At 42.6% G+C, this 15,526-nt stretch overlaps 1 protein-coding gene and 1 long non-coding RNA gene across 5 annotated transcripts; one reads left to right on the top strand and one right to left on the bottom strand.

The window, feature by feature from the left end:
* Positions 1–333: 333 nt before the first annotated feature.
* LOC111851507 (uncharacterized) lies at positions 334–4,266 on the bottom strand. 2 transcript variants are annotated; one of them, XR_002840027.2, is made up of 2 exons: positions 4,205–4,266; positions 334–2,836 (listed from the first exon to the last, which is right to left on the bottom strand). It is a non-coding gene; the product is annotated as an uncharacterized lncRNA (long non-coding RNA). The 2 variants fall into 2 exon arrangements; XR_002840026.2 differs by lacking the exon at positions 4,205–4,266 and adding an exon at positions 3,534–3,728.
* LOC111851506 (MSL complex subunit 3) lies at positions 3,223–15,108 on the top strand. 3 transcript variants are annotated; one of them, XM_023826495.2, is made up of 13 exons: positions 3,226–3,516; positions 4,262–4,344; positions 4,667–4,762; positions 5,179–5,279; positions 6,869–6,966; positions 7,048–7,170; positions 7,410–7,570; positions 8,077–8,235; positions 9,194–9,456; positions 9,642–9,751; positions 9,937–10,036; positions 10,353–10,437; positions 12,811–15,108. In XM_023826495.2, exons 1-13 carry the CDS (start codon positions 3,418–3,420, stop codon positions 12,908–12,910), a joined length of 1,578 nt encoding a protein of 525 aa, XP_023682263.1. In that variant the 5' UTR covers positions 3,226–3,417; the 3' UTR covers positions 12,911–15,108. The 3 variants fall into 3 exon arrangements, with proteins under 3 accessions (XP_023682264.1, XP_023682263.1, XP_023682265.1); XM_023826496.2 differs by lacking the exons at positions 10,353–10,437; positions 12,811–15,108 and having other exon boundaries at positions 3,223–3,516; positions 9,886–10,000; XM_023826497.1 differs by lacking the exons at positions 3,226–3,516; positions 4,262–4,344; positions 4,667–4,762 and having other exon boundaries at positions 5,179–5,277.
* The last annotated feature ends 418 nt before the right edge of the window (positions 15,109–15,526 follow it).

Here is a 15,526-nt window from a genome sequence, read left to right as displayed (position 1 = left end):
AAGACAATTACAATGGGGACTGTGTGCACCTTTGTGTCCATTTGAAATCGCATGGTAGTTACTTAGTTATACCACTGGTATTTCTTATGGATCTTACAGTTTTGTCACAGAAAACAGTGGTCATGGCGCAAATGACAACATATTAGATAAAATATAAATATTTAGTCAATTGAAGAGTGTAAATAATACAAAAGACGTTTTCAGACATGGGTATTAAGGCATATACAAAGAAATATGGGTATCCACCTAATTGATGGGGGAAAGATTGTGCAAGTGGCCATGCAAGTGGAATGTACAATAAATGAAAAGGTGTCACAAGTAGGACTCAGAACATTCTGGTAAAAACACATTTATTGGTTTTCACATTACCAGTTAATCAATCCAGTAATTTTGGAGATTATCCAGGTTGGTGGAGTGTGAGGAGTAGGGATCAGATGGTGGGGGTGACGAGGCTGACTGGGGACACACCGGTGCCATCTCAACAGCAGCTTTTACAAGTACTGTTACATTTTCTTCTTCACAGAGGTGAAATATATAACTGAGTGATGCTACACCTTCACACAAACAAAGGAAGTCAAGGTCCTTGATAACTGTAGGAAATGATGGATATTAAAGGGAGGGGGGGCATGTAGGAGGAACACAGTGGCAGTGGTCAGTCATCCCGAGCAGCAGTGCACACCTCACACCACCGAACTGGGGGTTTCTGCGGCATTCAATAAGCTAACGGCCACATACACAGGAACTCTGCCCAGCCACCCTGGGGGGCAGGAACATACAGCTATGCAGGGAGGTGGCATGGTGATGCAGTGGTTAGCACTGTTGCCTCACACCTCTGGGACCTGGGTTCAAGTCTCTGCCATGGCTCCATGTGTGTGGAGTTTGAATATTCCCTGCTATGTTGTCATGGAGTTTCCTCCTGGTTCTTCAGTTTCCTCATAGGCCAAAAACATGCTGAGAGTAATTGGGGAGTGTGTGTGTCTTGCAATAGGTAGGTGCCCCATCCTGGGTTGTTCCCTGCATTTTACCTGTAGGCACCAAACCCCCAGCAACCATGAATAGGACAAGCAGGTACAGAAAATGGATGGATCAAACAGTACTGTCTTTGTATCCTTATTTTGACATTTTTTTATATTTTGCATCTTTGCTAAGAAATGAAATGTTGTACATTCATTTCTGACCTGTAGACTACATGGGATACTTTGTCATTGATCATTCCATTTATGCCAACCATTAAGCACAACAAATTAAAATTTCAACATTTTCAAGAGGAATGTCTAAATATTAGCTCTCTGTGACATACAAAACATTGATGAATTCTGTAGTTAAATGACAGCACCTCTTGCGAATGTTTTATTTACTGATTCCAGTGAACTGCTAGCCAGGAATCCTGTTGTAAGCCAAGCTTGTTGATATTATACATACAGGAAGGGAGCCATCTAGTGGGCAATGTCATTTCCTGAAAAGGACTTGATTTGTGAACTATCTGCAGTAAAACGGACTAAAAAGGGGAAAAAAAGAAAAGTTCTTTCTACTAAAGTCTCCTGTAGTGCATTTATAAAGACCACCAAATGATCCGTAACAATATCTGCAGTACAGACATTCCCAATTAAGTTAAATCGTTAAAGTGTACGATACATGTAGAGGTAACAACAGCAATAAGTAATAATCATAATCACCCTGGGGTCTGTATCATGAAACAGGATTTCTTGCTTAGCTTGATAACTTGTCAGACTTAAGGTAGTTTGGAGCAAATGTAAGTGAGTGAAGATAAACTTCATTTAAACTGGCATACCTTAAATCCAACAAGTTATCTAGCTAACCAACAAACCTTGCTTCATGATACAGGCCCTAGGTCACACAGGGCAGTTAGTAGACAGGACAAAGCTGCTGTGATACCATCACATTCAGTGGTTATTCACGCATCCATTTTGGTCCTCTGAAGAAATCAATGGACTTCTAACCACTAGTAAATGCATATCATTTAGTTTGTAAAATTAGCACAGCAATGCTCAGACTGTAAAAATGATCATGGTTCAAATCAATGTGGAAGACAACAAAAAAGCAATTAGCAGTAGGGAGAACAGGACCAAAACTGGGCTGGGAGAAGAGGAGAAACTTGGCCATGCTGTGGATGACCTAACGTCAGTCATCTCCTCAGCTACTTCTTGCATCATTTCGATTTTTGAGGATCCCTCTTAACTTCTGGATTTGTGTATAACATTTACTCTGTGAGCTCTTTATCTGTCCTCTGATTTATTTCAATAGCTCTGGAGCAAATGGAACATTTGTTCGTCTGTAGAACATTTTTCTGGGAAGCCTTAGGCTAGTTTAAGGTTTTTTTTTTTTTTTTTTTAGTTCAGGCTGCCCTTTTTGTGTCCTTTTCAAGAACAGGCCCCTGCAGCCACATAACCCTTCCTGATTTAGAGCCCTGCGGACAGTGGTAGCGGACACTACTGTTCCAGATCTCTCAAGGTCAACCTTTAAGTCTTCAACAGTTGCACATGGTGTTTTTTTAATAGTTCTCACCAGCCGTCGCAGAGACTTCTGATCAATTTTCCTCTTACGCCCACGTCCTGCTTGGTTCAATACTGTCCCATGGGCTGCAAATTTCTTGATAACATTGCGAACTGTTGAGACAGGAACACCAAGGTCTTTCGAAATGGATTTGTAGCCTTTTAGTTTTTTATGTTTGGCAATGATTTTTTTTCTGATATCCACAGATAGCTCTTTTCTCTTGGCCATTTTCACCGAGGAAAGCTAGACAATAAATACAGTACAAGTCTTCAGAACTGCATGCATGCGAAGATTAGATAGAAAATTACCTGTAACAATACAGCTGAAAGGAAGAAAATGAAAATCAGTTACTTTGCATCAAAATCAGTAGCTGGAAGGAGCCAGTAATTTTGCACGAGATTTTTTTGTAATTTCTTAACAAAAATGTTTAACAAAAGTGAGACCAGCGTCGATTGTTATATTTATAAATATGCTAGGGTGCCAATACAATTGACGTGATGGGTGCTGCGATGATAGTCATCCTCCAGCAATATGGGGTTCAGAAACAAATATTAATCGAATCGATCGGGAAGAAAACGCACACCCAACCGTATGACAAAGAACAGCACAGAAAACTGATCAGAAGGGAACGGAAGAGACCGGAAGGGACCATCGGCACGAAACACCTTCCGCCCAGGACGCGCGTACTAAAACACGCGCTGCTGCTTCTTAGCTGCTACGGAGTCCTACGAGGGTCAGTCCGCGATTTGTTTTCCGCGTTTCAGCTATCGGGGACTGCATCCTAGCTATCCTTGTGTTTTCCCCTCTCCAGGAACCAGGATTGGTTTGATAAAGCACGGCGGTGAACGGGTTAAGGAGTCGGGGGGTTCAGATTCCTCCTCTCCTGCTCGCCATGATGAACAAATGAACTCTCGGGGAATGAAATTTAAATTTCACAAAGGAGAAAAAGTTCTCTGCTTTGAACCAGACCCAACTAAGGCTAAAGTGCTGTATGATGCAAAGGTAAAAAACGAGCTCACCGGTAACTTCGTACAAGGCCCTCTGTGCGCGCATTACTGTGTTTTCTACGTTTTTCTGTAGTAAGCTAAAATAAACTGATTTCTGCGTAGTTTTTGATTCCGTTTATAGTCCCGGCTAAAGGGCTCTTAGCACACGGCAGCACAGCAAGCGTGTCATTTTTGCTAATTAATAGCAGAAAAACAAGAACGCACCCAGATGCAAACTCTTTAAACAGTAATTAGTCGTTTAAGTTATGCTGCACGCGTTAGATTACTGGTTGCATGTAGTTATTTGGCTAAACGTTTTAGTTTGTTTACGTAAGGCCTGCAATGGCTCATTATAAACGCCCGTGTCTTAGTCTTTCACTTTTATTATTATTATTTTGTTTCATTGATGGTTTTGTGCATTTGAAGATGAAAATACAAGATGCGGTGTGGTTTTACTTTCTTGCCGATCGGCGATTTTGCAGCTGAACTGCTGTTTCGGACCCGACTAACTCCTGCACTTCCTGTTTCGTTGGATTCTGCCCGTCATATTTAGACATTTATTTTTGTTAAGAACTGAAACGAAACGACCTTAAGTCAGGCACGAGGCCACTAATATTCTCTTTCTGCGTGTGAAATGTTAATTGTACAAAAATTAATTAAAGTTTTACTTTTTAAAGTGGCCATTTCTCCCAACGCCGGCTTACCTGGGAGGTTCCTTATATATAATACAGCAGCTGAGAATCTCGTTGTGACCCTTTCAGGTGGTTGACGTTGTCCTGGGCAGAGATGAGCGGGGCAGGAAGGTCCCGGAGTATCTGATCCATTTCAACGGTTGGAACAGAAGGTAGCCTCATCTTCCGAATCTTTGTACTGAACTCCTGTTAAATATTTATTCATTCATTCAATCATCTGAAACTGTGCTTACGAATTTCCGTAATATTAATCTGTGTTTAGAAAAGGAAGTCGACCACATCAGCGTCATAGCAATGACCTTTACCTCTGAGATCTGTCATTTGCAAAATGCTAATAATGTTAGCTTAACATTAGTGTCCTGATTAGCCTAGCACTGGCTTATGCAGAGCAGCACTTAGTGTTGGCTATGCCCAGAACACACTGTGCCATTAGGGACTACATACTGGTTTTCTCCCCCCCTTTTATCTTTGCAGCTGGGATCGCTGGGCCGCAGAGGACCATGTTCTCCCTGACACAGACGAAAACCGCAGACTGCAGCGAAAACTGGCTCGCAAGGCTGTGGCTCGCATGTGAGTATCAGAGTTGGTGATGAGACTGTACCTACTTGCACTGCTTTGAAAATGACATGGCTTCTGTGTCTGGTTTTGTAACAAACATGTTTTTCCACAGCATTTTGAATGTAATGGGGGCCTCTCACACAACACCTTACCTGTTAGATCTTCTTCCCCCCGCCAGGTTGAATGAAGCATGCTGCAAGTTTCATACACAACTGTCATGCCATTCATTCAAAGTTGGCAGTATGACGCTCTTATACAACATTTTTTGTTTGTAATTGGGACCTTTTCTGTTCTTTCATCTTCTCACCTACTGCAAGTGCAGGCTGAATACAACCTACTATAGATGGGAGGCTTGGAATGAAAGTGCTTTTTAGGCCATAACTATCTCTCTCTCTCTCTCTCTCTCTCTCTCTCTCTCTCTCTCTCAGGAAGAGAAAGGGATGGAAGAAGAGACGCTGTCGTCTTCCAGGTGTTGACTCAGTGCTGAAAAGCCTACCTGAGGAGGAGAAGGGAAACAGTGATGATGCGTGTGAGTAATGCTTCAGCCTGATGATTGGCCACCACATTTGTCAAATTTCTGATGTTAAACTGGTCAAGTAAAAATCATGACTCTGGAGTTTGAATGTTATGGTCAGTTCCAGCATTAACATTTCTTTAAGACCATGCCATTTTAAAATGCAGACAGCAGGAAACTGAGCTGCTTCTGAGGCACCTTTTCCTGTTCACCTTAAAAGCTTTTGATGTGGTGAGAGAAGTAATCCTGAGAGTACCTATGTTTTTATTGTTCTTTGAGCCGTCCTATAGGGGCTAGCCATGCATTCCAGTTCCGTGTCCTTATTTCTAAATGTTACTTTTGTCAGCGTGGTGTGATGACTCATTGGGTGGTGCTGTTGTCTCACAGTACCTGGGTTGGGAGTCTGATTCTCATTTTCCGTCTGGGTGGAGTTTCACGTTCTCCCTCTGTCACATGGAATTCCTCCTGCAATTCAAAGACATTGGCTCTAAATTGCTTATAGTTTGTATGAATGTCTTTGTTTGTATTTCCCCTGTAATGGACTGGCCTCCTTTCTAGGGCTGCAAGATACCACATTGTGATATAATCACGATTGTATAGTGTTTGCACCAAGGCTTTAGATAGCAGGCAAAAACATTTGTCTAGAAGCCGGTTTTTTGGTATTATGTACATGTACATGCATCTACAGTTTGGTAAACACAGTAGTAATATGCCTGAAATGTTAATGAGAGGCATATTGTAACGCCCAAATGTTGCAGTAATCTGTATAAATTTGGCGTATCATTATGTTTATTAAATACAGATAGCAGAGCACATACTTTTTTGCTATATCATGGAAGCAATAAGCACTGAACTGAAAGGTACAGCTCAACAGCCACAACATCTTTTAAAAGAGGAGATATTGTGGATAAAAAAGGCAGTGGTGGTGTGGTGGCGCTTCCTGCAGTTTAATGTCCAGCACAATCATTAAACACAAGAATACGATGGATTTATACAGATTATAAACTTTTGGGCATCACAATACGCCTCTCTTTAATATTTTCAGCGCACTACTAATCGGCAAATTGTGGGAGTAAGTAAATGCCTGTATATTATTGAAAAGCCGGCGTCTGGACAAGTGTTTACACCCACCTTCTACAGTCGTGCTGCTCATTGTGCATTCCCTCAGTCTTTCTTTTGATGTACAAGATGCACTGCTTTGTTGTTAAGACGCTTCGCAGTTCGCCCTGCATGAGGCTGCTGGGAATCTCAGGACTGAAAATGCTGCTCGTACACAAACGTGCTGCTGCTTTTTATACAGAAATTCAGCCCTCCTTTTCTTCTAATGGCTGAGGCACTTTCTCCTTAAATCAGTGTTGCAGGGAAACTGATGGAAGACTAAATGTGGCTGTTTTTTCTTTGAGTTAGTGCAAAGCAGCACACTAGAGCTACTAAGTATTTTCACCGTCATCTTTCTCAAGTCCCCACTATGACAACTTCTGTTACATGAAACCTTCAGTGAGAAATGCGTCTATCAGATGTCTGTGTTCCCCCGTGGTCCTGCACGGAATGAGTGGTTGAGAGATGGCACGATGACTGACTGTGTTTCCTTCGTCTTTGCATAGCTCTGATTTCTTCTTCTGAAGACAGCGAAGAGGGCAACTCGGAGGACGTTGAATCATTAAAAACTGAGAGTGACTCATCTGAAGACCTGGAGGAAATGGTAACGATTCACTGTTACACGACTGTGGTAAACATTTAAACACACATGCAAGGTACTGATTGTTGCCTCTTCATCTCCCAGAAGGAAGAACAAGAGGCTCACGCCAAACGGGAAAGTGAGGATAAAACAATCAAGATCGATATCCCTGAGGTTCTTAAGAAAAAGCTGGAGGATGATTGTTACTATGTCAACAAAAGGAAAAAGGTGCAGATCTTCAAGCAGCTGGTAGATAATCCTTGTTGATGATCAGTGGATTTAGCTATGCAAGAGCGTAGTAATGCAAAACTATTGTTCAGAAGGCTTTTTTTGTGGAAATTGTTGGTTCTTTGTCATAGAAATGTTATATGAGGTCTAAAATTATATGGGAAACTGTATTGCTACCCCCGACCAAAGTATTTAGTTCTTTCATTTGTTTGACTAAATAACTATTTGTTCTCAACCAGCTGGTGAAGCTTCCCTGCCAGATGAATATCGTGAACATCTTGGAGTCCTACGTGAAACATTTCACCATCAACGCGGCCTTTTCCGCCAACGAGAGATACCGGCACCCCCAAGGCGTGACTCTTGTTGGATCTAACCCTCACTATGTTCCCCCCGAAAGAAAGTGAGTTCCAGTGCAGCGCTGTGTGAAGTGGTGCCCCCTAGTGCTTTAATTCTTCAATGTGTTTTGGTTACTTTGTTTCCATGTTCATAAATCTTGTTGATTCAGACGATCAGGGCTGAGTTCTAAATTGTATCATAGTTGAACTCCATGTTGTAGAAACCTCAGCTTAGTCTTAAATCCGGGGAACTCCTTTGTCTTCTGCCTTACTTTTCATGCTTCCTGTAGACCCAAATTGGGCAGCCATTGTTCCGCGCATATATTAAGTAATGTGCACCGCAGGGGTGTCTACAAGCCAACCCTGTCTCATTGTAGAGGCCACACGTTTTAGTTATCCTCCCCGTGTTTAGATTATCATTGTGTGTGTTTTGGTGTCATGGGATATTCGCCATTTGGAAAATGACTGTGGCAACTGTTTCTGGATTTTTGCTGCTGCGCCGCTGCTCTTCCTTGGAAATCGTTATGTGTTCCCCATAAGCCTGCTTCTCACCATCGATATTCTTCTCTAGTGAGGAGCTGTGCAAGGAGATGGTGGACGGGCTGCGGATCACATTTGATTTCACGCTCCCAGTGATTCTCCTGTATCCTAATGAGCAAGCTCAATTCAAGAAGGTCAGCTCATCCAAGGTGTTCATGCCCATTAGGGATGCAGCCGTGACTTCTGGAAGGTAAGGGGTAATTGTTGTGGATAGCGTGTCCTGTGGTGTCCCTTCCTGCACCTGATGTCATCGCTTTCTGCTAGCTGCTACAAAGGGAAACCTTGGCCTCCACTGTAGATGGATGAGTTCAGATGAGGCTAATTGTGTTTTCTTGGCTGCTTTTGGGAAAAGCTCATGAAAACATTTGTAGTCCCAGATTACAGCACAAACGGCACATAGGGGGAACTGCTTTTGTTCAGCACTATTGTTTTTTTTTTTTCTTTCTTTCTTTTTAAACCAAGGACTCTGTACAGGCTGTTCTTCCTGTTTTTACACATTGCCGTCTGGCTTATTTTTGTGTGTTTTATTCAAGCGGCAGTCAACTCTACAAATCACGGTCTTCTCTCGCTGTCACGCTTTGTGCGACGATCAGCGTGATTAATTGCCTAACTAAAAGTGGATCCGTAGAGGAACATTTTCGCTAAAGAGTGCTAAACGACAATTCTGTTTAGGCCTGAATAAAGCCCGTTGGTTTCCAGTGAGATACTCAAGTCATTGATCTTTTCATTGAGGCCCTCTGCCTGCAGGAATAGCTATACTTGGGTGTCGTAAAACTCAATACGTTTAGTTTCTCTTTGGAAAAGATGGCATGAAGTGATTTCTCTGCCACCTTTTTCCTACCCACTCAAATACCATTCAGATTAAGAGTCTTTCTTGTGTGCATATCGTGTTTCACATTACATTTAGCAGACACCTTTATACAAAGTGAGTGAGCATCAGAAAGCCGGCTCAAACAGTGTGTGTGGAGCAATTGGGGTTAAGGGCCTTGTTCAAGGTCCTGACAATGACATCACCCTATTGACCATGGGATATGAACCGGCGACCATCGTCATACGGGCATAGAGCCGTGGATTAACACACATTTAAAATTCAAATGCCAGACTGCTTCATGAAATGTAAGTGTGTTTCTCCCCCCCCCCCTGCCCAGGATGCCACGGGAGTGCTCCCCCAGCCCCCCAGGCCTGAACCCCTCCACGCCGCAGGCCTCGGACTGTCAGTTGGCCCCTGGCGAGCCGTCCACGCCGAAACGGCGGCGTGCCGACTCTGAGGCCCCCATGTCCCTGCGCCGTTCCACCCGTCACACCTCTGGGGGGGACCGGCTGTCTGACCCCGGGGCGTCCCCCCAGCCCAAGAGGCGGCACTCGGAGATGGCTGCCTCGCTGCCGAGATTCATCCTCAACCTGGAGAAGAGTAGGTGCCTGTGTTCTCCTGTTCTCCGTTTGCCTGTGTGCTTCCGCCATTAGGGGCCTCATGTTGCTGTAGCCAAGCGGCTTTTTGCGTATCCGTTTCACCCGTAATGCCGTGGAATGGAGGGAGAGCTGCCTGCTTCCTTTCCTTCTGTCTGGGTGTAAAGGTCTTTCCTTTATCTGGGTTAGGGACTCCTGTTCACAGCGGCTCCTCCTCACCCTTACCGCTGACTCCCAGTAAGGAGGGCGGCTGCGTCTTCTCAGCCCTGGAGAGCAGCAGGAGCAATGAACTCAATGAGGTTTGTCTGTCTATTGTGTGTAGCTATTTTTATTAGGTTTCCATAAAAATATAATAACGATGAGATTGTGTGGGAGCTTCCTGTAATTATGCAGGATGGATGTAGCTTCTACCTGGCTGTACCTGTGCTCCCAGCCATACAGGTTTGCCCCTTACCCCTAAGCATCCCGTCATTGGTGATCGTAGGTCTTGAGCTGGAAGCTCACTCCGGAAAACTACCCGCAGAGTGACCAGCCACCCCCCCCATCCTACATGTACGGCTCACAGCACTTACTACGCCTCTTTGGTGAGCTCCTCCCTGACCTCTAGTGGTTAAATCCTCCGTGTCACTCCATTCCGTCAGCTCATGGGTTGCTGGGCTGTTAGTTGTCGTCCTGCAGTTTTTCTGTCCAGGTGGTCCTGCGTCTCCTTTACCCGCACCCCCACCCCAAAGGGTGCAGCGTAGCATGTCACTGTTTCCCAGATGTAGGAATAAATGTGGCTCATCCACACCAGCATGATTTATTTATTTAATGTATTGATTGATTGATTGATTGATTGTGCATCTTTATTGGGTAAAGCTGTTTGTTTCTGTGACATGTTCTTCTTCGGCTTTGTTTCAGTGAAACTCCCAGAGATCTTGGGGAAAATGCACATCCCTGACAAGAACCTGAGGGCTCTGGTGAAGCACCTGGAGCTCTTCCTGGGGTACGCTGAGAGCACCTTCCCTGTCACACAGCGCCCTGCCCATGTCCTACCCTCTTGTTTTGTTGCTCATCAGCTCAGCGTCTTGCCAATAGTTAATTTCAAGTACTGTAAAGGGGTGAGACAACATCCAAGAATGAGCTCATTTAGCTGTTAATGGGCCCACACAGAATTTACTTAAATTAAGGGTATAACTAATTTCTCACATTTGCATACTTATCAAACCTAGCAGCTTGGAGATGCTTAGCACACCCAGTAGCAATGTTTGTGGTGCGCATGTTCAAAGCTTTTCCGGCAAGAGCCTAAGTAATCTGGTGAAAATTCCCATCTGGCTGAAATACAACACAGATCAGCTAGTGGAGTATGTTAAGTATGAGTCCTTTATGGAGCTGGAAGTGACTTTAAAATGAATTATGGGTGGCCTCCGTAACACAAAACATTTACATTCCCATTGTCTGGCCCCTGAGCACCAGGGCGAAGACCATTAGCCTTCAGACATCTCTGGATAATGAATACAGCTGTGTCTGTTATGGTCGATGCAATGAATGTATTTTTGTTTGCAAGTTCTTTTTTTAAATTCAGAGCTTTTTCCAGTAAGAAATGAGAGTTCTGAAACATTAAAAATGACACCAAAGTTAGCTGTGACAGAAGTGTGTTATGCTGCTTTGTCAGAAAGACAGAAGACAGTGAGGACAGTAAACCATGCAGTGGGTTTAAGAGAGAGGAAAGGTTATTTAGATGTGATGGATTAACTTTAAGGTCAGCCAGTAGTCAGCACACTGCTGCTTATACTGTACAGGTCAGATGGCTTGCAGGTTAAATCCCAGGGTCCTCTTCACTGCAAACAGGACAGATGGGTTTTTAAAGTTCTGTGGGTCATTGCATGGTTTAACCTTGTAGAAAGTGGGATATTAACTCATGAAAATGGGCTGACAAATTGACAGCAGGGAAAAGGTGGATTTTAAAGCTTTCCTCCATTACATGTTCATCACAAAGAATTTTGGGAGAAATTATGAGTAGGCCAAGGAAACAAGCTACTGGATCGTTTCCAAAAATCAGAATCTGATGGATTGCTTTACAGTATGTCACTCACTTTGCATGATAGTTATTGATATACAGGCTGGGTATTCCTTTAGAAGTGGAGCATGGATTTCAGGGCGTTCAATTATGTTGGTTAAGACATGCTTGTCCTTCCCGAATGCACAGAGGTAAGGAAGATTAGTGGAGTTACGCAAGCCCCATTCTGGGCCGTAATCCTTAATCCTGCCAAATGATCTTCAGACGGCAGCAGTTGGGGGATTTTCGTTGCCTTCACTAATCAATGTTCCATTCTCTTTGTAAAGGCTGCTGGCTGCTGGCTGCTGCCGTCCAGTGAGACGCTAAGAGCTCTCTGTCAGCTGGCCAGATATACTCTAGTGTCACATCTAAGAGAAATCATTAGGTATTGCATGTCAAGTCTGAGAAGAAAGGTGTGTAGGAATGATTTAGAGTAATTTTCAAGCTGTTGGCCTATGTGAGAGTTAGTGAACGTTGGTACCTGTCTGTCTTGTCTGTCCTTATTTTGTTGCAATGGCTCTTTATTACCAGGAATAATTTGCTAGTGTTAATTGGGTAAAAGGTGTTAGTTTTCAGTTTACCCTGATTTCCCTGCTACCAATAGAATAAGGTCTATAAGGCGGGAATTTGATAGCGAGATTTGGAGAGATTTAACAAAATGGCAGGTATATTCCTTCCAAAATTTTGCCTTGAATAACGGTTCAAGATGGTGTCCTTTTGAGGCTGCTATTGTTGGTTTATGGACTCTATGGGCGTAGGGGGTGAGAATGACATTGCAGAGGCTGTCGCTGACAGGTAGGTGTCTCTGTGGGCAGCCTGGGCGATTCAGCACTCTGCCCTTTCGTGCTGACTGCAGCTGTCCTGGCAGCATCAGGAGCTCTGCGAGAATCCCCCCCCCCCCCCCCCAGGGCTCAGTGTGAAGATGGTACACTCACTTTGTTCTTTGCTGATGATGGTGACTTCTGATTGATCACCGTGTGGACAGCATGCTAGCTTTGAACACTTTTATTCATACACATTCGGGGCTTGATTTCAATTATTTAAACGCATTCATAAATTTGTCAGCTCGGTCCTCACGGCTCCATGTTCTGCAAACCGGAGAATCTTTCTTCTGCACATAGGGTTTGCTTTATAACTAACTGGCTCCTGTGCTTTAGTGAAAGACCACAAGGTTCCATTATTGCCATTTGTCTCTGAAATTGAGGTTTAGACACTCGGCAACATAATGCCTACAGTGTGACATCACAGTAGTCATAGTGGTGCTGTTTACTGTCAGCAAATATGTTATGAGCACGTCTGTGCCGGCTCACCCCCCTGCAGGTTCTTGGCGGAGTTTCATGAGGATTTCTTCCCTGAATCTGCCTATGTGTCTGCCTCGGAGGCCCACCACAGCATGAAGAACCCCCGGGCCCTCTGCTGACGGCTTGCCAGGCGGGGTCGAGAGCTCCAGTGTCTTCCTGCTGCTGTTATCGATGATGGTGCTGGTACTGCGCCTTCGGCGACCAGCTGGCCCTCCGTGATGCAGCTGCCCTCGCCTCTCTTCCAATGGCAGATGATGGAGCCCAAGCCCTTTTCTGCTTCAGATCTTCTGGACCGCTGCGGCCACGTTCTGGACCCCTGAGCCTTGACCTGGAGATCTGTTCCTGCTTGGTGACTCCTGATATGCTGTTCAGCTTTGACTGCAGCAGTGTTTATTTTTTTTCGGGAGACATTAGGCCGAGTAAAGTGGAAACCTTTTTAAAGATGATTCCCTGTTGATTTGGATGTTTTCTCCCATATTGGCCTTCACTGAACTCTCTTATTTGCTGACACAATGGTCCAGCTGTGGATATCACTGTTAGTTTTTTATTTTTATTTTTATTTTTTATATATAGTTTTGAGAATAAAAAAATGTTTATAGAACAGTTCCCATCAGCAAAGTTTTTTTTCCTCTTCTTTTTCCATTCTGCTGGTCTGTGTTTTTTTTTCTTGCAGTGTTATGCTGCTGAAGAAAAAGGTTTTCAGGTCAAATTCAGACAGCACAAGTTCCATATAAAATTTCTTTATAAAAGTCTGTCATTGCAATTTTTTTGTACATTCTGAACGTGTCAAATTCAGGTTCTGAGATGTTGTATATGAAGCTGAATTTCCCTCTATTGTCATGCATGGGTTTCCTAGGTTGTGTGTACGATGCAGGAGTAATCTCCTCAAATGTGAGGGATACATTTTTCTGTAATATTAAGTGGTGCTTTCATAAACATCAGCTTGGGTAAACACAATGTAGTTTAAGTATTTTGTATTGGGAAAACATTGTGGATAATACCGTAATACTGAAATTTGCTTCATTTCCACTATCTGGTGTGAACACATTACTGAACTGCATTGTAATATGACACAGAAGGTAACATTAATTGTCCTTGTCACATTTGGATGTGTGTGGGGAAAAATGAACTGACATTGGTCATATTCTGCTGTGGGGCGAGGACAATGTGCAAAGGCTAGGGATGAGTGCGAATGCATATTTACATTGTGTTATGGTGTCCTAAGCTGAGTATCTGCTTCTTACCATCAAGTTGATCATTAGACCTCAGTGAGCAAAATTGCCCTTACTCCTATATATACTACATATACTTATGTCATAAGTTTTAAACTTCATCCATCCAAAAATGGCTGCCCTCCTGTATAAAAATGTGAAATAGACTGCACAATATGAGTAATTAATGCAATGAGAAAGGCTTTAGGATTTTAATGTTTAATGTAGCTGTCCAAAGCTTAGCCGTCTGGGGAAGAACATTATGAAAGCAGTACAGAATGAAGTTTAAATGAGCTTCATCATCTTGGGTTGTAGATGTCGGCGTATGGTGACTGACTTACTGTGCTGTTTCACATTAATATTTCAGTGATGTTTTAATGAGCTTTTCTTTATAGTGATAGATTCATGGTATTTAAACTGGATGTTTTTTGTCATGCAAATGATGATTGATAAGCTTTTTTGCTGGTATTTCATATCTAATTTGCAGCTTTATGAAGAGAACCTATGATGAAGCAAGTAAATATGCAATTTATACAAGCTGAATGGAAAATAGAATTAAAGCATCTAGGGTAAACTGTAGAGCCTTCATGTTGAAAGAGATATATGTAGTTTCACCAAATGCAAATTTGCAGAAAAGAATATCATTGGGACAGCTAGGGTTGCAGTAAAACCAGCTGTATGTGTAGTTGGAATAATAACTTGCATTTTCTATATAATGTTACTAAAATGCATGTTTAGAACTCTAAAAGATACTTATGGTGCTTTTTCTCACACTTGTAATCAGAACATATTTTTTCCAGTACTGAAAATGTGCTAAACATTGAATTGAGGGGAAAAAAACGGGGAAAATATATATATATACACACAATTTTTCTATAAAAGGAACTTTTTGTATAGAACTATGCCAGTGCTTAACAATGGGAGTCGTATATTTGTCTTTAGTATTTGCTGTGTCTTTAATCTCCAAATTTTAGGTATTTCAGTAATACACAGGGTAACTGAAAACAGTGATTTTGTGGTCACAAAGCAGTCCTAAAATTTATAAGAATACTGCAGAAAATATTTTTCCTCTTCATTTAAAAATAAAGGTTCTTTAATGAGTCTGACATTTTTCTTCAATGCATCATCTCTACAAAATTTTTGCTACTGTATGAGATTTTACGATCAATCATTTAATACAGTAACTGTATATTACATATCTGTTCTACGTTCCGTAGTGATAAAGTACTATTGTAGCATTTGCATTGCTCTTTGCAGTTTTGCATGCATTGGTTTAATTGCATTAATGAGAAATTGAACAGGTTTTCCTAATAATCCTTTAGGTGAGTGTACATTGGTACCTTTTCTTTCAGACCTAGTATGAATACAGATGTTCACTTCATGGTTCTCACTAATACCAAATTGAGGGCTGGATGATGTCTAAACCAGATTTTTCATTCCAACCCTATTTTAGGCTTATGTGCAGGGGTGCACATAACTGGTACGCAAGTACGCATTCACCTTTAAGAACGATACGTGCCACAA

This window comes from Paramormyrops kingsleyae, chromosome 16, assembly GCF_048594095.1.
Source record: "Paramormyrops kingsleyae isolate MSU_618 chromosome 16, PKINGS_0.4, whole genome shotgun sequence".
NCBI lineage: Eukaryota > Metazoa > Chordata > Actinopteri > Osteoglossiformes > Mormyridae > Paramormyrops > Paramormyrops kingsleyae.
This window is presented reverse-complemented; position numbering and strand designations above follow the sequence as displayed.